General features: G+C 36.3%; 1 protein-coding gene across 1 annotated transcript in view; it reads right to left on the bottom strand.

The window, feature by feature from the left end:
- Nucleotides 1–1,294: 1,294 nt before the first annotated feature.
- The window catches only part of TNFRSF19 (TNF receptor superfamily member 19), a gene marked incomplete at its 3' end in the record, with an annotated part of 45,359 nt that continues 21,830 nt past the window's right edge, over nucleotides 1,295–24,823 (bottom strand). Inside the window, exons 5-8 of the mRNA XM_080363648.1 lie at nucleotides 6,232–6,396; nucleotides 5,006–5,131; nucleotides 4,149–4,251; nucleotides 1,295–1,688 (exon numbers count right to left, since the gene is read on the bottom strand). Coding sequence (XP_080219774.1) covers nucleotides 1,295–1,688; nucleotides 4,149–4,251; nucleotides 5,006–5,131; nucleotides 6,232–6,396 — 788 coding nt within the window. The remainder of the gene's footprint in view (nucleotides 1,689–4,148; nucleotides 4,252–5,005; nucleotides 5,132–6,231; nucleotides 6,397–24,823) is intronic.

Below are 24,823 nucleotides of genomic sequence, written 5' to 3' on the forward strand. Positions count from 1 at the left end.
ACTATGCCAGTGGCTACCTGACACAGGGACACTTGGTGCCAGACATTGTTACAGACAAACTATATATTATAAATAATATATGGAGAAAAATATGTGCAACATAGATAAGGTTAATATTTTCAATGACAGCAGTAGATTTTTGGGGTGATATACAAATTCCATTGAAGCCAATGCCAAAAAAAATCCTGACTTAGCAGTCTGTTTACCTCCTCTTCCACCTCTTGAAAACATCACCTAAAGAATTAAGGCCTGATTTACAAAGAATTAACTATTGCACTTGCATGTTTGCAGAATATTTTTTTTTGTTGTTAAATACTAATTACTTTCTACTCATTTAAGAACAATACGAAAGTGGCATCAAACCAAACGGAAAAGGATCAAAGGAAGGCAGTTTTATTTCTGCAGATGGCCCAAAATTTTCATAATTACAGATAGGATAATTTTCTTAATTAAGTTTGGTGGATTATTAATATTAGTGGCAAGTACTTCTGTTCCTGCCTTTGTGTGCATGCACAGGAGACTATTTCAGCTTTCCAACCACAGTCTACACAACCTTTGTGTAACACCACCAGTGCACATCCATACTCTGGGATCCTTTACTTCCAGAAGTGGAAAATGTTATTTTAAAAATACAGAGCACAGCTAATATTCAAAAATATATAATGATGAAGCAGCTGCAGACTGACTTTTTTGTGATGGTAATAGTAAGTGATTGGAATAGTAAGTTTTTATAGATTAAGTCATATTTTATGGACAAACTTACAGAATGTTTTGTCTGATGAGATGGGAATATATATGGCATTAAAAAGCATTTGAGATTCTCCTGTTTCTGCTGCTGTAGTAACTTCAGAGAAGGCTTTGTAAATACTTTTTGATGAACACTTGCCATGTCTTTTATGCCTTGTGTACAGTACGCAAAGACAAGTTCTCAGTTCTTCCCTCATAAACAAGACTAGCTTCACATTACAGTCTGGTCATAAGGCTATTAAATTGATTTTTTTTTTCCCTGGAAATTAAATAGAGAAACCTGATAAAAGCTAACTGGTGTACAGACTTACCCCTGTATTCTGGTTCACATTCTCTCAAGGTTACACTACTCAAATTCAGTCAATGATTTAAAAATACAAAACTGTTGGATCTCTTGTAGAGTTTTAATTCCTTTCAGCAATAGCTAGGTGTAACCTAAGGAAAAACATCCTAACCCTACAACTTTTTACAATTCTATTTTTATCTAGCTCTACATGCCTTGAGTACTCATTCTCACTCCTTTGTAGTTATGGGTTTTACCTCTTTATCAGTCTGTAGAGCCATTTGCTGTTCCATTACACTCTGTATTTGGCTGGCTTTCAGCAGCCGCTGAGTTCCGAAGTGATGAAACTTCTATGCAGGTTCTATGTTTGGAGATTTCAAAGGACTTTGCAATGTTTCCATCAAGAGCCTTAGCTGAAATAAGTACTTCACTGAGATCCTGCTTATTATCCGACTCAACAGTGGCTGCACTTTCAGTCTCAGGACTGCAGGGTTTTGCAGATCCTCCGGCCACTTCTGAATACGACTCACAGAAAGAAATGCTGTCACAGCAAGCTGAGTTTTGCATAAGGGGCCAAGCATCTGAAATGTCTCCACAGGTAGAGTGTGAAAGAGACCCAAGGAAAGTAGGAATCATTTCTCCAACAGAATCAGAAGCCCTGCAAAAGGATAAAAAAGGACATGGTTTCAAAAGCATTCCAGAAAATGTTATTAGTATAGTAATTACTGTTATTAATATAATAATTACAGGTATTTCAAGATGGTTTAACAGGGTTATATTATGCTAATAGTCTAGAGGCACCCTGTACAAACAAGTTCTTTTGAAAAGGAATAGTTTGTTCTTCATCTGGAAATGAAGAAAACTCTGGAGAACACCACTAAACGTAAAGAGGATGCCTAGAGCCTTTCATGCTGTGAATTCATGGTTTTAGAAACCATGAACTACATTTGAGGTTGTTTATAGTCTAAATAACAGAAATATGATAAAAAATACTATAATACTGTTCAGATACAAAGACTGTTTCAAAGAGGAAGGAATTTGTTTGTTCACAATGCATGGAGGGGTTAAAACAAGATACAAGATTAAATTGCAGTAAGAATGATGTTTGGGAAGACTGTGGAAGGTCCAACACTAGGTTTTCTTTTAAAAAAAAATCAAAACCAACCAACCAACCAAAAAAACCACAGGCTAGACAAATATCTAATGGAAGTAAAATAAGTAAAGTGGGTTCAGATTGGGAAAAGGGAATGCACAAGACTGTTTGAAACTCCTTGTATCTATGTGGTTTCATACTGAACGCACATTCACTTTAGATTTTTCAGTTTTTCTGTCTAGCCTTCAAAACATGAAAAGTTTTTCTTGTATTGTCTTTCATGTGGAAAGAACAGAGTATTAGTGAAGAGCAAGGATTTTTAGTTCTCACAAGGATCATTTTTATTTAATAGAAAATGGGAGAAAATGGAAGTAGAAACTCAAAGTTATCTGTCTCAAATGTATTTAAGGTACATGATGATACATGTGTGAGTGTACTACACAAGCCCAGTTGTGTTTTTTACTATAGTATACCTAAATAAGTATTAAAAGCCCCAAAATAATGTACTAATACATTTTGTTTTCAAAAACTGTGTACAGATTTATAAAATATAAAGGCTTTATTAAGTCTAATATACAGTAATAATTAGTGTGACAAAACTCCTCCCAAATTAACATTGCCTATAAGAAATCTTAAGTAGCCTTACTAATTTCTGAAACATAATGCTTTAATTGCTTTGATATACAGACAAAGTATTTTCATAGATGAGGCCAAAAGTCAGGACATCGCACCACAATTGAAGGAAATACATTATTTTGGCAAAGGAAATTGAAGCAAACCCGTTACTTCTGGAAGGAACCACAGGATCTTTGATGTCCACATAGCATGGGTATGACATTTATTTTTAAAGCCTTAACCAAAAGATCCCTCACAAAGTACACAACTTTCAATTTGTCAGCCTTAGTGGTATAAAAGGATGACTCAAGCTTGCTGGTATTTAAACAAGTTATTATAGAAAATTTAGGTATTTTGTATCTTGTACTTTGGTCACTAAGTCACCTTGCATAAACAATACCTATGAAGAGGCTGCCTCTACATTTTTAGTTACATTTGGTCATAAGAACAAGGTAGCTGGAGACCAATTTAAACCTTATATGGAAAACAGTTCTAGCTAAAATAAATAAATACATCCTGTGTTAAAATCTGTAACCAGGAAACTCTGAATGACACCATAAATTTTATATATTTAGCTCACAGCACTGCTGTAGAAATAACTACTCTACTACTGTATTTTATTTAGCAGATCACAAGAAACTATTGGTTACAATCTGTTAGAAATTAAAAACTAGATCTTTCAAATCTCACAGTCATTAAGAGCTTCTAAAAAAAAGAAAATCTTCATGACACTTCTAAATGGTACCTTAATCCTCCCAGATTCACAGGTTTATGCAGCACCTTGCTAACCCACAGCAGAAGAGGGGGTCACCAAAGCCTCTAAGGTACCATAGAATAATCACATAATCATAAAATCACAGAATGATTTGACAGTTCCCACTAGACCAGGTTGCTCAAAGCCCCTCCAACCTGGCCCTGAACACTTCCAGGGATGGGGCATCCACAAGTTCTCTGGGCAGCCTGTTCCAGTGCCTCACTGGCCTCATGGGGAAGAATTTATTCCTTGTATCTAATCTAAATTTCCTCTCTTCCAGTTTAAAGCCATTACGTCTTGTCCTGTCACTACATCCCTTGTAAAAAGTCCCTCTCCAGCTTTTCTGTAGGTCACCTTTAGGTACTAGAAGGCTGTTGTAAGGTCTCCCCGGAGAGGGAGAAAGAGGACTGTCTGCTTGTGACAGAAATAAGTCACTTCTTTGTCAGAGAAATGGATATATCATGTCAGCATTTATTAAGAAATACTCCAAACTCATTTTTCACCTTAAACCTGGTTTTGCACAAAACAGAAGTACATGGCTACAGTTCATCAAAATCCCTCATTCTACTCCAAACAGCTATTCTATCTGTATAAATATTAATTTGACTGCATAAGAAATACGTAATGTTTAATAGACATTTATAAAACTAAGTTACCTTTCATTAAGTGTAGTCTGTGAGTGGAAAGCACAATTGTGACTGCTGTGATCCATGCTACAGGTTTCATCACAGCACAATGATGGAATCAAGTGAACTGGTCCTAAGGAATGAAAATTAATTTAATAATATTAAAAGTGTCAAAGGTCTGTGTAAACTTAGTCTCTACAGTCTTTCAAACCTGAGTATTGGTTTCCCAGTTAGATTATAACAGATGGATTGAAGAAAAAAATCTTATTGCAAAAAAATTGGTTCTTTAATTTATCAATTTAAAATGGAATTACTTATAAGAGCCAAGCCATTCCTCCAAGACTAATACAGAAGCCAGTCATGAATATCTACTTTTTAAATTAATTTACTTTTCAATTAGATACATGTGAGAGGAAGTATAGGATGGTACTTAAGCCTGTGCTCTTATCTTAAATTATGTATTTGTCAATGTCATAAATGCATCTGCTCTGAAATTACTTCACAAAATCTCAATGATTTGAATTGTTCAGATTTTTAATGTCCTTTAGAGTTCATATCATGTTCTTAGATACTGTCTGGTAAATTCTTCACATCAATTTAAGTCTCAAAGCCAGATGCAGTGCTATTTTTATCAGAAAGAAATGAGATGATAGACATTTAAACTTTTTTTTTTTTTTTTTAAGTGACAGGTCATTGGAATGAAAACAGAAAAAAAAATACCATAACCAAATATCTACTTGTAAATTCTATGTGCTTATTGAGAAATTAGCCTAGGACAAAGAGTACTTGACAACATTAGCTCTGTAGTTAAAGTTAAATGTTGCAACTCAAGTGTTAGATAAATGTTCATCATGCCATAAAGTCACTTTTAAGTAGACCTAACATACCACATGTCTGTGATGTGCTTCTCTGGCACTGGCAACAAGTTCTATGTTCATATTCATTTAGCTGTGGTCTATCAAAACATGACAATTCAGAGCCATTGTAGTGAATGTCTTGTGATCTCAGAGACCCTTTGGACAAAATGAATACAAATATATATTAGTAAATTATACTATTTTTCCTGTTCAGAGCCTCGTATCTTCACAGAATACTTAAATGTCACACTATACAGTATTTCCATACATCTTCCAACTGATCGTGTGGTTTCATATAAACCACAGATTTTGCAACAAGCCTTAGGACAGCTGGTTCAACTACAGCCTCTTCTAGGAAGACATCTTGTTATTTTGATGATGATTTGAGCGTATATCTTATTCACTGTTACATCTTCTCAGTGTTTAATGATTCCCAGTGATTCCCATCTGAAATTTTCCACATTCAGCTTTCAGCCACTGGGATTTTGTTTATGCTATCTTAAAGAGCTTTATATTAAAAGCAGATTTCCTTTAATCTGTATAGTTGTAGGCCAAGGCAAACAAGTTACTGAATTTCACTTACTGAAGTTTGAATTCACTATGTCTGAATTTCTTAAAACTTCCATTGTAAAGCATCTTCTAGGTTAGGAACAATTCTTACAATGCCTCTCTGAATCTTTTTTATTTTTGCTTGTGCTTTAAGCAGTGATAACACTGATTCTTCTTAGTTATTGTTGTTATTGTTTGACATCCAGTGCTCATTAGATGCTGGCTTAGGTATTTAATTAATCTTGAATATGCCCAAAAAATCAAAATTCTAAATGAAAAATCTGCTATCTGCACTGTCCACTTCCATAATCTTGACAAGCTAAGTTGTTTCACAATGGTATGTGATGCACAGATCCTCCAAGTCGGTATTTCCACATTAGCACTGCAACTACATAATGACATCCCAGCTTGGATCCCAAATCGTCCACATTTTATCTGTGCAGCATCTAACAGAGTATGGCACAGAATTAATGCAACTGGATTATTTCTGGATATCTGCACAGCATTTTCTCAGTAGAAGCTGGAACACCCAAACTGACCTGGCAAACATATGGATATACAGTTTGGAGCTTCTGCTAGCTTGCTCATGTCAATGCTAAATATGTTTGAATGCTGTGGAAATTTCATTTCTTTACCTACAGAGATATTTGCCAAACTAATACACGTACATAAACATTACAAAGAAACAATAATAACTGGAAACTTACAGCTTGGTTTCTTCTCCATAAACTGCCTCTTACAGTAGATAACACAAAGAATAAGAAGAGCTAAGAGCACTGTCGCAAGCGCACTGCATATAACAGCTGCTAGAGCAGTGTCTCGAGGACTGGAAGCAGTTGATGGGATCTTCACAAGGTTTACTTTGGTGGTACCTGAAATAAAGTTAAATAAGAATTAAGGTAAACTCTAAACATTTCAGGAATATACATTCATGCAAATGAAGGTATGAGAAATAAAAGAGGTTCGCACCACAGAAAAAAAAAGGATGTTCCGTCAGCTAATGTATAAACATCAGTTGCACATATAAATAGATAAAACTATGAGCAACCACATCATGAAAAAAAACTTATTAAAATATATTGCAAGGTGAGTGGTAATGAGTGGAGACGAACACAAACACATTCTGACCATCCATGGGAATGGAATCAGATCTTTACCATGGAAACAAAGACTTCTCAATTTTTAATCATGTCAGATTATCTAATATGGACAACATATCCTAGTGCACAGTTGAGAATGCTATCCACTAGAGGGGGTCACAAATACACGCACTTTCCTTAATGTGGAAACTTTCTGAGAACTGTGACACCCACAAAAGATCAGATGCTCCCAAAGGTCAAACCATTTTGTTTGGTTGCGTGATGTCAGACATCATGGCCATTTCTAGGATCAAACCTATGAGTTCAACTGTGCTAACTTATTTTGGTTCAGTGATAGTTTTTAATATAGACAATATCTCTAGCAAAAATTCAGTAGACTGACTTTACATCCATGTTAGTAAAGACTTAAACAATGTTTCTAGCTTGGACAAACATAGTTACTTTTACATGGAAAGTAAGAAAGTATCAAAAGTTTTATTAGAACTATTGAAATTATCTTAAATTACAAATGGTCTTGTAAAATTAAATTCATAGAATTATTTGGGCTGGAAGAGAGAACGGAGAAGAGACCAACCCCCTCCATGCTACAACCTCCTCTCAGGTAGTTGTAGACAGCGATAAGGTCTCCCCTCAGCCTCTTTTTCTCCAGGCTGAACAGCCCCAGTTCCCTCAGCTGCTCCTCATCACACTTGTGCTCCAGACCCCTCACCAGCTTCGTTGCTTTTCTTTGGACAGTCCTTTTTTTATTTTATTTTTTGTTAACAACTTATGAATTCTGATAGCTCACCTGTTTCAATCTATTTTGAAGTTCACATCAATGAAACAGTATTTTATGAGAAAAGGAACAAAATATTGAGTATTTCTCTGACAGTAAATTTTTAAAAAACCACAAACCATATTTTATTAACTTAGAAAATAAGTTAAACAAGCCTATTTCCCCCTGAAAATCTTCGGTTAAAACCTAAAGACTATAATTCCCAATGGTCCATGCAGTCAAAAGTTGAAATTGGGAGATAAATGTTTGCCAGACTACATTAAAATCTCTAATAAAATTGTACATAGATGCATTTGTTTCAGGTCCTAATTGCAATATAATACTAGCAGGAGAGAACTAACTTACTAGGTTAGTTAATGCAATAAACTCTATTCAGGAATACTTCCCCTACATACATGAAAAGTGGGCAGCAAAACGTTTACAACTCAATATTGCTTTGTTGTAACAGGTAGATTGCCAAAGAGCTAGATATATTGAAAATCAAATTTATTAGATCCAATTCTAAGTCTTCAGACCACTTACACCAAATAAAATATTGATTTATAGGAAATAACCCAAAGTTTAAGAAAAAATATGTACAAATTATCAAATAAAGACAGTTTCTGTGGATTTTAGTATCATGTAGTTGCTGGCAAGTGGAAGAATATAAAAAAAAAGTGGAGAGGTCAGATCACAGCTATTATTCAGAAGAATTTTTGTTCAATGTGAAGAAAAACAAGTGCTACTGCATTTACATCTGCTTGAATATTTCTGTTTACCTTTGATTTGTACTATTATGTTCCACTGTCACATGAGAAGTGCAGAGGGCAAATTCATAGCATATCTTTTTTGGAGCTACTGGAGCGAGTCCAGTGAAGGGCCACAGAAATGACTGAGGAACTGGAGTCTCTCTCCTGTGATGAAAAGCTGGGAGACCTGGGACTGCTCAGCCTGGAGAAGGCTTGAGGGTTATCTCATCAATGTGTATAAATCCTTCACGGGAGGTTGCAAAGAGGACAGAGTCAGGCTCTTTTCTGTGGACCAGAGGCAATGGGCACCAATGGAAACACAGGAGGTTCCTTTTGAACATTAGGAAACACTTTTATGACTGTGAGGCTGACCAAGCACTGGCACAGATTGATCAGAGTGGATGTGGAGTCTCCCTCAATGGAGATGTTTAAAAGTCATCTGGACATGGTCCTGGGCAGTGAGCTCAAGGCGTCTCTGCTTGAGCAGGGGTGTTGAGCCACATAATCTCCATAGGTTCCTTCCCAGCTCAACCATTCTGTGATTTTGAGTTATTAAAATACAGCAGATCTCAAAACTCAATAAAGAGGCTGAAGTCTCCTACATGAACTAGAAATACATTTTTATACTGTCCTTGTGCTGAAATACTATCATTTGCATTATCATAGCAGATAACCTATTTATCAGTTCTGTTTCAGATAATAGAGTACAATTTAAATTCAGGGTCTCTGGTACTTTTTCTGTTAAATAATTACTACCTACCCTTCTTATGTTCTTCTGTAATTCCTGATATTCACAGAGCTAAGCGCTATGACCTCTATTCCAGATCTTCATTGTTATTTAAAAGAAAAAGCAACCAATGTTGTAATCTTTTTGTCATAACTTCAATGCTCTTGGCAGCAGCAGTGCAATCTTGCACAGAGAAAGCTTTTTACTCAGAAAGCTTTTTACTCAGCAGTTGTAGTTTTAAGTTTACATTTTAACAGACTGCAGAAATTTCTGCATGGTATGAAAAGTTCCAGAATATAATTCTGTGAGAAGCAGTAAAATTCTATATAAAAAAAGCTATCCATACAGCAACATGTGGTGGCTGTGGTGTGAAAACTAAGCAATATGCTTCGATATTGGGTTTTCAATTTTAGTCAAGTGTTTGATCTATTCTTTAGAATAGACAAATATTTAAAAACACCCTGGACAAGTATTTAAAAATAGGAAAATAAAAACCTGATCAAAATATCTTCCAATATTTTTCATATATATATATATTAATATATAATATGTATATCAATACCTGTATCAATGTACCATCCCAAAATACTAAGCAGTTCTCACAAATTAGGCGTTCACAATTAGCAGTATTCTGGGAAATCACAAATTACATGTATTCCCTTAGTGCCCATCAGCAACATCCAAACTGGAAATACAGACATTGTACTTTACACTGAGATGGCAAAAAATAAGTTTATTTTAGCTATCTGTTTATTTAAGATTTACTTTATTTTTATTTATTTATTTACTTATTTGCTTGAGAAAGCAATTTTATTTTCCTGAGAATGCCTACCACTCATCTTCACCTTCAAAGAACTTTTTGGAATAGCTACTGTGAGCAGTCCATTGTAGTGTAGCTCCAATTATAATGATAGTGATCTTCCCTGCATAGACCAACATTTCAGAAGTGGATTGCTATTGTAGAAGTGGCCCGTTGGGCATTGCTGAACTCTGCTTTCAGTGTTACGTGGATATGTATGCACTTTCACAAGCCCTCTCCTTCTTTTCAGGCTCACACACTTAATAGTCACATTTCAGTAAAGCAAGGAGGTGCATTTTAAACTTTAAACTTGCACTTACATCTATTACATGATTAAATTTAAATATGTAATTAAACCCTTCATGGATAGGATGTGATACATTAAGAACAGTGCAAGGAGGTGCGCATTGTTTTGATTTTGGAAATCATGTGCATATTACATATCACACAAAGAAAATAAAAAATACATTTCATTTGAGAAATAGATTCCCTTTTCTAAATCTTAGTTCCAACATACTCTGGAAATGTGCTGGTGCTACAGAAGAATTAACCAAAATACCAAGATGTCTCCTGCTTAATTCTGAGCAGGAAGTGTAAACACACATTCTTCCTTTAATTAACCAATAGTGCATTGTAATGTCAGTATATGTGAAGGTGTGGTTCTTAAAAGCAAGTAAAGTTTCTGCTAATCCGAGATGGTTAAATAGCAGTAACTCAGCTAATACGGAACATATGAATCCCAGCTGTAGCACTAGAACTTTTGCCAATAAACAGAGTAGTTGAATTTTCAGCCTATTATACCAAACAACCAGAGACAGGACAAAATGTAAAAAGGCTTCCTTTATCACTTATTTCATGTTTATTTTCTTGGATTTTTTTGTCAGAACCATGATTAGTTACAGTCACTACTGGAATCAGAATGCCTAAAAGAAAGCTTTTTGTGGTAGATTAACCATGTGAAAAAAGAGCTTGTGACATTTTATGTTTCTTCCACGGGTATAATAAAAAAAAATATAACAATAATAATTACCAAAGTTGAGGCAAATAAAATGTGGATTATGTTTGGGTTTTCTTTCTTACCATGTCAAGTCAGTGCTAACCCAAAGAGGGTTTACTCAATAAAAGAAAGCTAATCAAATTTCCCCTTAGATAGCAATAACATGGTAATATTGGACAGCCTGCCATCTTTTACTATGAGGATTGAAAATAAGACACAAAAGTAAATTAAAATATTGTCAATTCCTGGAATATGGGTATTTCTGGTCAAGAGAGGGGAAAGAAGCATTCGCCTATTATAAAAAGTGTTTTCCCACCTTTATGCTTATTAGCACCATACAGTGCCATCAAGCTGAATTTGACAAGAATTAAGGGCTCAGACATACCCTCAAGTTACAATAATCTAACAAGTCACTGCCTGCCAGCTGAATTGCAGTGGCTATCTGTATGAGTGCTCTTGATCCATGGAAAATACAAGGCGATTTGGCTTATCTTGAAACTCCTTCATTTTGAAAGATGTTTAAAATACGTTTGTGTACATGTAAAAGAAAAAGGGCAATACCTCTACCTAGTCCCCAACAACCAAAAGAATGAATTATGAAAAAATATGATGTGTGTGTATATAATTCAGATACTACATGTATTATAGATGTGTGTATATATAATATACATGTCATATATATACTACTGAGCATTAACATCAATGGAAATTAAGTGGTCCTGAGTATATTTCTTAGTCTTTACAAGGCAGAAGGTTGCCTCCCTTCTCCAGATCTTTTAAGTAGGAGGTAAGAAGCTTTATTAAACATTACTGTTGAGACTGTGGTAAACACAGAGAGAGAAAGTCTCCCAACATCTGTAAAAGGATAGCCATTTGCGTGCATGGCCTATACCCAAAAGTTCATCATGTCAAACCACATATTTCAAATGTGCTCCAAGTGCTGACTTTAAAGCCTTCAGTTTCCAAGTTAGTGCCCTACAACTTTTTTGTTTCATTTTGTTGGTTTTGTTACTTTCTTAGTAAATGCACCAAGAAGCCCTAGGGGAGAAAACGACTATTCAAGTATTTATCCATTGTTTGGAAATCCTGAGAAATGTGCTTATAAATGAAAATCTTCGGAATTTGATTTATTTGTTTCCAAGACCATTTCTCTCGCACTGCGTATTTTCACAGACTACAACTGCTAACAGCTTTTTATGTTTAAAACGATAGAACAATTACACTGTGTATGTGAATTTAAAATATATGTGAACTCCACAATATTGGATACACATCACTATGTCTCTAAGGCATAGTCAACTTCTGCAACATGTTTTTCTTTTAGCAATTAAGAGCTGTTAATTCTTGGCACTACCATGGTCATCTAAATTGAATTGATACATGGGCACAAAAGTAACATTGTTTCATACACAAAACGTTCACCTTTGAGAACTGTGGAGACATTTAAAAATACTAATATGTGAGGATGAACCCTCAAATCACTGATACCCTCAACCTGGAAAAACTGAAATAGCAAAAAAACATAGAAAGTGGGATAAAATCTGTGTCACTGCTGAACTACATTTCCCCCTCCCTGCAACATAACATAACTGGTTATCAATGTGAAAAGACAGTATGTCTCTCCTCCATAAATCATAAATACTTAGCGTGATCTGGTGGCACAAAGTATATATTGCTGTTAATATGACTGTGGTTTTGTCAGCAATTACATTTCTGAATTTTCCTTCTAGCAGCTCACCTTTCACCTCTGACAGTTGAGGTTGTTTAATATTGACTTTGCAGAAAAAGGCAGTTCCTCTCTCAGGTGTTTTTATGTGTTAAATCAGTAGCACAGAAAGTTTCTGTCAGAACGTATGAGATTGCCAGGCAGAGCAGAAAAACTATTTCTCTGGTTTACTTCTAACTTGTACTTTCAACCAAATTCTTTTCCAGACATGTTTTGGGAACAAGAACACATTATTTTAGGACATTCTCTTGTTCAAATCCAACTATAGAATGCATCCATCTACCCCACTCAGATTATGAAAGTTGCTTTGTCTTTTCAACAGAAGTAGAAAGCACCTGTTTCATATTTTGTATGTGCAGTACCATTTCATCTCTAGGACTACCCAATTATACATTAAAAACAACCTGGTGCAGTATTGGAGTCAAGTCAGTTGATGACAGTTATTGCTTGTATACACACTCTATCACTCTCAGTTCCAAAATGCTTATACAAGGCATAACCCACATAAGCAGAAATAGTTTGTGTTGTCTAAGTACATACCATTTTCAAGTGGCTAACTGCTGCCACTACCTGCTTTCTGAAAGAGGAGGGGAAGACCATATACCCTTTGTAATCTAACTGTATTCACTAGTTAAGTGACAATGGCACGTGTGTAAATGCAAGAATAAGCATGTTTGTATGTCTGTGCTGCTTCTTTAGCCAACAGAGAATAACTCACATCCACTAATCAAAAGTGTAATTCAACATCGTGAATCCCATGCATATTTTGATCTGTTCTAGAAGTTTCAATCAAGATGCCATATTTGCAGCGTGATGAACTTGCAGATTGGTGCATGGATTGTTTTTCAGTATGGATTGAAACACGACAGTGTGGAAAGCTCCATCCCGTAAGCATGAGCAGCCTGGCAGGCCTGAGAGTTGGCAGGGCAGCTGTGATACATCCCATTCTCACTCAGGCAGGGAGCATATACACTCTTCCAGTATGTCCACCACTTACTTTTTATCCTGTTTATAATCATGTTAAAATATCACTAATTTAGTTTAAATTCTCCAGGCCAGGAAACTACTTCTGAATGTGGAGTAGCTGTTGGTTTGGATTTCTTTTGGGACTGGGGGGCTTGGTGGTTGGGGTTTGTTGTTTTTTTTTTTTAAAAAAACATAACTGTAAAAGATTTCCACATATTGGGGGGAAAATATGTCTGTACTGTGGAAAACAGTGTGTTTATGTAATCAAGACTGTTTCACAATACTTACAAACAAGTGGGTTGAACTATGATTCTGAATTAAGGTGGCAGTTATGAGTTGCATAACCCACCACCCTACTAGTATTTTCTAACATTTTAATATTCAACTTCGCAACCTCAGCATCTTTTAAAAATGCATTTTTTGGGTAAGTAACCTGAAATACACGAGATTAAATATGAATGTTCATAATTTTATTACATATAGCCATAACACCTTAAGAAGCTAGGTATTTATCACCAGCTTTTTGTAATACTTCAAAAATCAAAGTAAATGTCATTATTTACTGCCAAGAAACTTACTTACTGTGCAATAGTAACCCAGCACATAAAAACTATAGTACAAATTAAAAAGCTGTAGCTTCCAAGTCAGAAATAGTAATAGCTTATAAAAAACAGTTTTTAATTCACCGCTTAAAGCTTTGGGGATAAAGTCAAGTCACATAGAACAAAATGCTACTGAGTACAATACCCTTGTTTTGTTATATCACCCAATCTGAAACATTACATCTCCCCTCAACAGAATTCAATGGGAATTAGTCATAGAATACATAGAATACAGTCTGAAAGGTTATCTTGGAAAAGTCAAGCTCTATTGGTGAGATTCATCTAACTAAAGCAAACATCTGCTTCTAAGGGAGTCACCTGGACTTTGTCCACAAAGTAGTGGAGGGGATGAGAAAGGCTCCTTTAGGGTGCAATTAATCCAATTTGTTTTAAACACCTCCCTTGATCATTTCTCTCCACTAAATACAGAGTGAGCCTAAGGTGACCAGTTTATAGATGTAGCCATTATAAATATCCACAGTCAAGAAGGACACATCTTTCTCTGGGTTTGTCAAATAACAACACAGGGTTTTGGATGTCTTTGACTATTCTGACTTTAATTTCCCTGTTTCACTTCGTTAGCTGTATAACAGACACTATACATTTTACATCATTTCTACTGTAAAGATAAAACTCAACAACTGCAAAATTTGTAACAAAGTTTTTACAGTGGCAGAACCACAGAAAAGTTCAGCAGTAAATTAGAAACTCACATTCTGTATGAAATATAAAATAGTGTGTAGCAAATGAGGCCAGACACAGAATTATAGGTTTTGCCTATCCTGTGCTTTAAAGGAACAAAGGCCCAGTAGGAAATAACATAAGCAACTATGTAAATAAAAACTATATCAGTGTGACTATATATCAAGGAATCTAATTATGGCTGCAGGCCTCAATTGTGGCACATTCTAACTTTGGCAAGTTTTCTCAGAATGGGGGCTTCAGTTCGTAAGAAACATTTCATCAAAGAATAAGAAAAGTATTTTTATGAATTTATTTAATATATGTTTTTACTTATTTAGCAGGAGTGAAAAAAAATCTACACTTCAAAAATCAAACTTTCCTCATATTTAATCTAAAAAATGGTAAGAGGAAGATCAGGTTTTAGGAAGACAGATACAATCATACAATGTTGAATTAGTAGTTTTCATCTAACTTGATATTGGCATCTAGATGAAACTCTGAAGTTCAGAAGCCTGAAGGTCTAAGGCTACTCACCTTAGGCTCTCTTTCTAAAACAGAGACAGAAACAGACATCTCCAGAGAAGTAATTAAGCTGAAATGGCTTGAAAGACTGCTTAGTGTTACTCATTGAAGCTTACCTTATCTGGCTTGCCTGAACTCTAGAAGTACCTAATTCTCTCTGCTGATTATCAGTGGGAGTTTGAGCTGACAAATTCAGAGTTAAGCATTAACATTTATATACCTAAATCAAGGTGCATTAGTTCCATCCTAAATTTCCACATGCAGGTATAGTAACTATAAATTACATTCAGTAGGATGCACATACAATTATACTACTAGACTTAAATGAAACTTTATTAAAATTGGTGGATACAACCCTTTATTTAAGAAAGCTGTAACAAAGAGCTAATCTTTCTAAGAAATAGTCACAGCCTATACCTCAAAGGCACATGTCACTGCCTGAAATAATGCATGAGATCACTCTAAGATGTCTGTAAAAGAGAAGGTTTGCAGCGCACTGCCTTAGCACAAGTGAAACAGTAAAAGTGAGAATGTGCAAGGCCTATTACCCAAAAAAATGAAAGGTGAGCAAAGCAGATGACAAGTGGAAGGACGCAAGCAATCAGTAGCAACACTAGGTCATTCTTCTATCGGGTTGTCTCCAGCTCATGAGGTGTTTATAATGAATAAGTACTGCTAAGGCCCTTAGTGCACAAATCCAGTACTAAGGCTACCACATCTTCTTCTGTTTCCAAAACATTCCAGTCCTCTGGAGTGATATTTAAGTGTTCTTTTGCTTGACAATGATTTTCTTCATAGTGAGTAGGCAATATGGAAAGTTTCAACCTAGATGGATTCCCTGTTTTCTGTGGTGTTTTTATTTTAAACAAGAAATTTAAGAGAAACACAGCTTAAGTATTTTGTAGCCAAGTAACATAGCCAACAGTATCTACCAGCAAAAAGTAGAATAAAAAAACCTCAACACAGTATTGTACATTTAATATAGCAGTATTTTATACTCACATGTCAGTCTCAACTTGGACTCTCTGTACCCAGAAGCCATAGCAGTCAGCATCTATTTATGTCATACGCACCAAAGCTCAGTGCTGTCACAATGGTGCTAATGCAACCATTCCCAGAATTAGCTGGGTCATTGTATGAGATAAAATTTAAGTAATATTTTCAGTCTGAACATAGAGTAAAAGCATGTCACTAAATTAATATATATATAAAATACAGCCGTATGCTTCTGTGGTTAGAAAATGCCTAAAAAAATCTAAAAAAACCCACCCCAAATTACTGCAAAGCTGTAACTACTACTCATTTTTTCAGTTTATCCCCAAACACAATAAAGGAAAAGTTAACTGAAAAAATGTTTTCCAGCTTTACTGCAATGTATGCAATACTGGAATAATTTTGATCAACCTAATGGCCAAGTTAAATAAGAACTTTGGAAACCCACTCCATACAATGAACAGATAATTACTTACAGCCACTGCAAGACTGGGCTAAAGGGCTAGCCACATTAGCAAGTACACATAAGAAAAAAACCCCATAGGAAATAGTACTTATTCAGTACAGGTCAACGATTAGCCCCTTCTCTCTAACTCAGGAATTTCAAGTTCACTTTAATCTAGTGTAATTGAGCTAACCAGCTCTTACATTAAAAAGTAACGATTAAGTTAAATTTCTTGCAGACATTCTGTACCTAAAACAAACACGCAGCATGCCTCTGGCAAAGAAGGATACTAATTATAGGATTGACTCATAAGATGAAAGGTTGCACAAGTTACTACAGGAAACAAAAGTATGGTAAACTGGTCTGAAAAAACATATTGAAATTCTCATACTCTGCAGTTAAGCTGAGAATTTCATTTTCTAACTGTACTTAACAGTGTCAAGAAGCAAAACAAAATATGCTTGCAAACTACTTGTTCATATTTTAGATTAACAAACTAGAAGTGAATACTGCAATTACAAACTTCATCATTCCATACACTAATGAATTTCTTAACCTAATGAACAAGAGAGGTCTCTACAGTTAATTTTAGTACATAAAATAATGCAAAATGAAGTATTTTGGTCACTCTCAAGCTTTCTTTCCTTATATAAAACATGCTCTTAAAATGGATATTTAAGGATTCATTGCAATGTCATGCAATGAATGCCTAACTTCACTCTTAATGCAAGAGTTCATTCCCTGATTGAAAAAAGGATCATAAAAGAAACACATCACCAAGGCTCCAGACATCTCTAGGGAAAGATATGCAAGTTCAAAAGCAGTTTTGTATTTCAAACTGAAGCTTTCACTAGGGTTAGTAGATAGGGCTGCCAACTGTGAGCTGGAACAAAGATATGAAATCTGCCCTATACGTTACTGTGTACTTAGTTGATATAACCTTTTGAATGCCAGATGGGCACCACTTCTGCAAACTCCTAACAGATGCATGACCTTGTGATATGAATTCATGAAATAAATGAAATTTGATTCAACTTTTTAAAAATCATAAGGTGACCTTTCCATTTTCATTTCATAGAATCACAGAATGTCCTGAATTGGAAGGAACCACAAGGATCAGCAAGTCCAACTCCTCTCCCTGCAAACGACAACCCCAAAATTCACACCATGTGTCTGAGGGCACGATGTCCAATCACTTCTTGAAGCTATACATTTATACATTTCAAGCTATATTTTTTTTCATCATATTGTAGTAAGCAATGAAGAATGTATTTTCAAAGAGATTTACACTGGAATATTGTGTTGTCCCCAAAATACACTACTACATGCTTTAGTAGATAAAAATGGATTACACATTATTAGTACAACTCTCATGCTGAAACTAGAAAGCCAATTTCTCTCAATGCAATTCAGCTTGGTCAAATATCTCTTCAACTTCATATCATCTACTTAAAACTTCACTGGATTATATTAATATGTTTTATATGTTAACTTTTCAGAGATTATAAATAAATAGTGTTGAAAAACAACATTTTCATTCCTGAGTTATTATATTATTTCCATTTCTGTGATGGAAGCCATTTACATTACTTCTCCTTACTCTGAAAAAGCATTTAATATTTATATTCCTAACAGCGTTCTAAGTAGGGACTACTAATAGTTATCTAGTAGATTTTATACTAGAGTAGATCTCAAACTTCTCAGACTTCTAGTACACAAATATTCCTGTTCCCTTCCCCAATCATAATAAATGAATGCTGTAAAGAGGTCCAAAAATTACCATTTCTTTTACAGTATTTTCCTTTTTGTAGATTTTGTGCTGTTGATGAATGTGGTAGGAGCTTACGCTACAACCTTTTCAGTAACTGCACTAAAGTAGCTCTCTCTGCACTATTAGATCACTAGATCAGAAAATTCCTTGTCTAAGGTCTCTGTTACTCTGTCAGCACGGATAGAAATTAGTCATCAATGTCAAAGGATTGAAAAGGGCTAATAAATGACGAGAGTGTTGTATATACTGTGTTCACTTAGGAAACCAAATGGAAGAGGACAAAATTTGAAGCTTATCATTTATCAGGAGAGGTTGGATACTTAAAAATTATAAAGTTTCCAATAACACTTGAATTTACAATTATGAAATTATTTTTAGCAGCTAGAAATGACAACTGTCACATCTAATGGGCCACTGGCAAGATTCAGCATGCTTAAAATATGTAATAGTTAAAAACAGTTAAAGACTTATGCTCTGTTCTCAGAAACCTGGACTTCAGTGACCAGGAAGGAAAAAGAATTTCCTCCCAAATAATGCTAAGCTGCCAGGGAGGAAAAATCTTTCACGGATCATAGAATCATATAATAGAATGGTCTGGGTTGGAAGGGACCTTAAAGATCATCTAGTTCCAACCCCACTGCCATGGGCAGGGACACCTTGCACTAGACCAGATTGCTCAAAGCCCCATCCAACCTGGCCTTGAACACTTCCAGGGATGGGGCATCCACAGCTTCTCCGGGCAGCCTGTTCCAGTGCCTCACCACCCTCATGGGGAAGAAAGTTTTTTCTTCTGTCTAATCTAAATCTCCCCTCTTTTAGTTTAAAGCCATTACCCCTTGCCCTATCACTACATACCCTTGTAAAAAGTCCCTCTCCAGCTTTCCTGTAGCCCCCCTTCAGGTACTGGAAGGCTGCTATAAGGTCTCCCCAGAGCCTTGTCCAGGCTGAACAACCCCAACTCTCTCAGCCTGTCTTCCTAGGAGAGGTGGTCTAGCCCTCTGACCATCATTATCGCCCTCCTCTGAACTCTCTCCAACAGGTCCATGTCCTTCTTATGTTAGGGGCCCCAGAGCTGAACACAGTGCTCCAGGTGAGGTCTCTCAAGAGCAGAGTAGAGGAAAAGAATCAACTCCCTCGACCTGCTGGTCACACTTCTTTTGATGCCACCCTGGATACGGTTGGCTTTCTGAGCTGCAAGCGCACATCACTGGGTCATGTTGAGCTTCTCATCAGCCAACACCTCCAAGTCCTTCTCCTCAGGGCTGCTCTCAATCCATCCTCTGCCCAGCCTGTATTTGTGCTGGAGATTGCCCCCACCCACGGGCAAGACTTTGCACTTTGCCTGTTGAACTTTATGAGGTTTGCACAGGCCCAGCTCTCCAGTCTGTTAAGGTCCCTCTGGATGGCATCCCTTCCTTCCAGTGTATCAACCGTGCCATGCAGTTTGGTGTTGTTGGCAAACTTGCTGAGGGTGTTGTCAGTCCCACTGTCCACGTCACCAACTAAGATGTTACACAGCACCAGTTCCAATTCAGCTTAATCCAAATAAATCTGGAACTTAAATGACAGAGATCTAGAATGAACGTTTGACTGTCAGGAAGAAAGCGCTTCCTATTGACAACCTCTTACAGCCTTAGGCACATCTGTGAGGGTTAATCAGCACAAGGGTGGGACACACCTTGCCAATTCTGGAAGAGGAAACCTTATGGCAGTATCCCATCCAAGTTAACATCACAAGCTTGCCCAAAGTAACAGCAAGAAAGAAGTAGAAAAGGAAGTTTTAGTTTGGTATTTTTGCTTTGTTGCAAGAGCTACAACATTCCTTCATTCTTCAGTTAGCAACAGAAGCAGTGATCATCACTGGTCTCTAGCCTCAGAGAGATGGTAAACTGTAGATACATAATGAAATACAAATGTCTTAATTGGCATGTTAAGATAAAATAAGTATTCTGCCTCCTTATTTATCACTTCCTAGCATCAACAGTATTTTCATAAAATGTGTATATATGACTGTCCCCAGATCTAAGGAGGAAGTGTTATTTTCACAGCCACATAAAAAGCCTATCCTTCACTTTTGCCAGGACAGAGTGAGGTTATGATATTGTCTGTGTACTGAAAGATGGATGGTTTTCGCTGCCTGTGTATCAGTTTAGCCTTCCATTAACTATCACCTCAATCAGACAGATTTTGCATACATAAAACTTCACTGTGAAACTTCCACAATCCACCATGTGTGAAATCAGTCTAACAAACCACATTTTGCTGGAAGAAAAGTCACATACTATAATTACCATACATGATAAAAGGAAAGGTTTAACAATTTCCTTGAAAAATGACACAATGAAAAGGGAAAGTCAAAGTGCATCCTTCTGTAGAACCTCCAGAAAGAAATACTCTCAAGAAGTATGCATTAAATCCAAAATGTTTTTGGCTTTGCGCTGCTACTGCAACGTTTATGTTGGTGAATCACACCTTGATCTTGCACATGCCACAGAAAAATTTGTTTGTATGTCAAGGACATTCTGTGTTTTTTAAAACTGCTCAGAAAATATTTTCGTTACAGAAGTATGAATACAATTATAATCAAGGAAAGACAATATTTTTCTGAATTAAAAGGTACAAAACCCACACCAGTTAACAGAGCAGAAATGTCTTTTAGTGATTCTTTTGTGCTTATTCATTACCTGATGTCTAGGATTACACATTATAATGCATTAGGCAGGATCAATAAATCATATTTTAGAATGTATTCCTGATGCTCTACTTGATGCTCTACTTGAATTTACAATTACCAAATTTTATCCCATTACTCATAAACCAGTTCCTTGAAAACTGTTGCATACTTTACTTCCTGTTGATCATAATTTTATTGGAAGGAAGAAAAGAAGGGGGGGAAAAAATCGCATGTAAAACTTTTGCTTTTTTCTGTTTTTCTTCCCTTTTTTGATATGTATTCATTTTTTGATAAATTTTGCAGAGATTTTACAAAGCTATATTCAGCTTTTTAAATGTCCATTGGATGTTATCAGCAGACCTCCTCTATAATTTTCTGGCCAATCTTAACACATCTAGTAATACAAAGGTAGCAAGAAGCAAAACAGAAGACTACCCATAACTTGAGAGTAAAGAGCAGAATAATTCAAACAGAAAGGCTGACCTAGTCACTTGTACTTCACACAAACATATAAGGCAGGAAGTAGGAAGGAAAGTTTGGTTGATTAGTCAGATAATCATTTAAATGGAAATTCACTAATTTACAGATTAAGGTTTACTTCAAAAACACAACTCAAATTTTTAACTATTTGAACAAATTTCCATTTCATAAAAGAACAGTCTTACTGGTATATTTTCATCAGTATACCCAAACAGCAAAGACAGCAGATAGGCTTTTCTCCTCTTTTTGAAAAGCTATAAGTATTAAATTGGAATTTTTTAACCATCACCTGTGGTTGCAGTCAGAATGCAGTCAGACATTATGAACTATGTAATTATCTTAAGGAGGTATCTTAGAAGAATTGATCTGTATTCAGACTTATTAATTTGATAAGGCATGGAAATAGGTATGCTGATTTTGGCTGGGACAGAGTTAATTTTCTTCATAGTATCTCATATGGGATTCTATTTTGGATTTGTGTTGAAAACAGTCTCGATAACCCAGGGACATTTTAGTCACTGCTGAACAGCACCTACACAGAGTCAAAGTCTTTTCTGCTTTTCTGCTCCTCACACCCACCAGCAAGTGGGCTGGGGGTGCACAAGAAGCTGGGAGGGGACACAGCTGGGACAGCTGACCCCAACTGACCAGAGGGATATTCCACACCATATGATGTCATGTTCAGCATATAAAACCAGGAAAGAAGATGAAAGCAGGGGACATTCAGAGTGATGGTGTTTGTCTTCCAAAGTAACGGTTAGTTGTGATGAAGCATTGCTTTCCTTGAGATGAGTGAACATCTGCCTGCTGATGGGACGTAGTGAATGAATTCCTTGTTTTTCTTTGCTTGCGTCTGCAGCTTTTGCTTTATCTATTAAACTCCCTTTACCTCAATCCATGATTTTTCTCATTTTTCCTCTTCTGATTCTCTCTCCCATCCCAGTGACGGGGAGTTAGCGAGCAGCTGCATGGTGCTTAGTTGCCAGCTGGAGTTAAACCACAACACTAGAATCACAGAATAGACACAGGCCCTGCATTGCTAAGCACTGTATCATTTAGGCTGTGTAAACAATGCTGGGAACCTACTCATGATGTAAGAGTCAAAGAGTAAGTAGAAGAAGCCAACACACAATTAGTAACCATGATAAGGAAATAATTCTGGACTCAAAGAAGTTATCAAGAAAAGGAATCCCAGACAATATCCTGATCTGATCATTTCAGCGTCAGAAGACACCATGAAACAGATTGTCCAGATGGGTGACAGACTGATTAGCCTGTAGATCCCAATGGCTTCAGTGCCAGATGGGCACACAGCTGCTGAGTGTTGCAAATGTTTTGGGATCACCACCGAAGAGCACAGAGAACTTTGAAGGTGCCTCCTTAAATTCCAGTTCCATTACTTCTTGGATTAACTATGACACAGACTTAGGCCTGTCTTCTCCAACTGGACATCTATTGAAAGCACCCTGCCCAGTCCATGCATATGCATTTCCTTTCCATGGCAGCTGGGGGAAAGCAAGTGAACCACCACCTTCTTTTTGGCCTAATGCAAACCTGCAATGTGTGCAAGCCACCTGGACCCAGAGTCAGTGAAATACTCCTGGAGGTCATAGTCCCTTGGGCTTTTAAGCATTTGCCCAGTTGGGTAGCTGTTGAAGAGAACAGTGATGCAGTTTTGGAGTCAGGATCCTAGGCCTATTTGGATATTTAAGCCTTAAGTACTTCTAAAAACCTGACAATGACAATGCTGCCTGTATTAAGCATATTTCTAAAGCATTTGCTACTAGCCCAGTTCTTTTAGTATGCAGCTTGAGCTGAGTTACTTGAAATTCACTTGGTGAAATAAAATTTTGATGTGCAAAGAAATCTAACTTAGATGAGATAGCAGGAAGATCAGGAAGTTCAAACCGCTCATTAGAATTGCTGATGTTGTTCATGTTACTATCATTTACTGTACTCAAGTGATAAATCTTTCGTAACAGAGCAGACATGCTCTCCTGAGTACTTCCATTCTGCAGAAGTTACTAGTAAATCAATTCATTAGAACAGCCCTCACACACTTTTGCAGTCCTAAGTTATATTACAGATGGCTGAAAATCTTTATAATACAAAAAATTTAAAAAGTAAACCACATGGAACAAAACATGTAAGGGTAGTGCAAGAAAGTGGGCAAAAGTCTGACTGACTGAAAGCCCTGAAAGCTCTGGGTGCTTTGGCTTGATTCCTTGGTAAAGTGTCTGGCTGGCTACACACAGAGATTCTGTTGGGGTTGGGAGTAGCAGCTCCTTGTCAGGGCTTCCTAAATAACCTGTCACAGGAACCCAGAAATCCAGGCTGATATCACTTTGCAAAGCAACATGGGATGCTTTCTTGAATGTTTTAAAAAATGTAATTTCATTTTGGCAGTTTTAAGCTAAACTTTGTTCTACGGAAAGTTCATTTTTTTTTCCCTATGTGTTTCTCCCTCCCCCTCTCCCCTTTTTTGTTTGTTTGTTTGGCTTGGGCAAGGAGTAGGGTGGATAGTGGATAGAAATGAGGGAAACAACTACAACCAGTTCTGCCTACTGACTGTAATATATATTTAGCGATAAGTAGCTACATAATGAAGTACTTCTCCAGATACAAGCACAGAAATGAGAAGTACAGACAACAGGACTTAGTGAAAGAAAGCTGGAAATGTGTATGCAAAAAAAGGTTATTCTCTGATCTAGGCAAGTAAAAGCTTTGGAACATAATTAAATTATGCAATGAATCTAAATTTCCTCTCTGTTGAGTAATGTTTCAGAACTACCATAATTGATTTTAGTGGTAACATCTCCGTGACTAAAAGAAGGAAAAATCTGCCCTCTTCTTGTTTGCAACTTTTTGTTTTAGGAAGGGAGCCCAGCCAATTCAGAACATGAAGAAAAGGAGTTGTTTCACTCCAAGTCATACATGAATCTTTCCCCAGTGGGTCAGAAGCACCACAATTATAAAGGAGAAGGAATTGAAAACATTTAGATTTTCTAGGTTAACTCTTTGATCTATGTTGAGTGAGAGAAATAGAATTGCAGTAAAGCTTTATAAGACATGAATAGCAATTCTCATCTCTCTGAAACACCTAGTCAAATTCGTTTTAGACTTCCTGAAGATAAGCTACTCTACCATCAGGCCACATATGGAAAATATCAGACTGACTTATTACATTTTTACAGAAGTATACATTTCAGTTATGAGATAATGGAAAGCTAATGTCTTTGTAATAAAATAGTACTGATATTTATAAGCTAATGATTCTATTAGCTCTACTTCAATTAACTGTCACTCCTTA

The sequence above is a fragment of the Nesoenas mayeri genome, assembly GCF_963082525.1.
Source record: "Nesoenas mayeri genome assembly, chromosome: 1".
NCBI lineage: Eukaryota > Metazoa > Chordata > Aves > Columbiformes > Columbidae > Nesoenas > Nesoenas mayeri.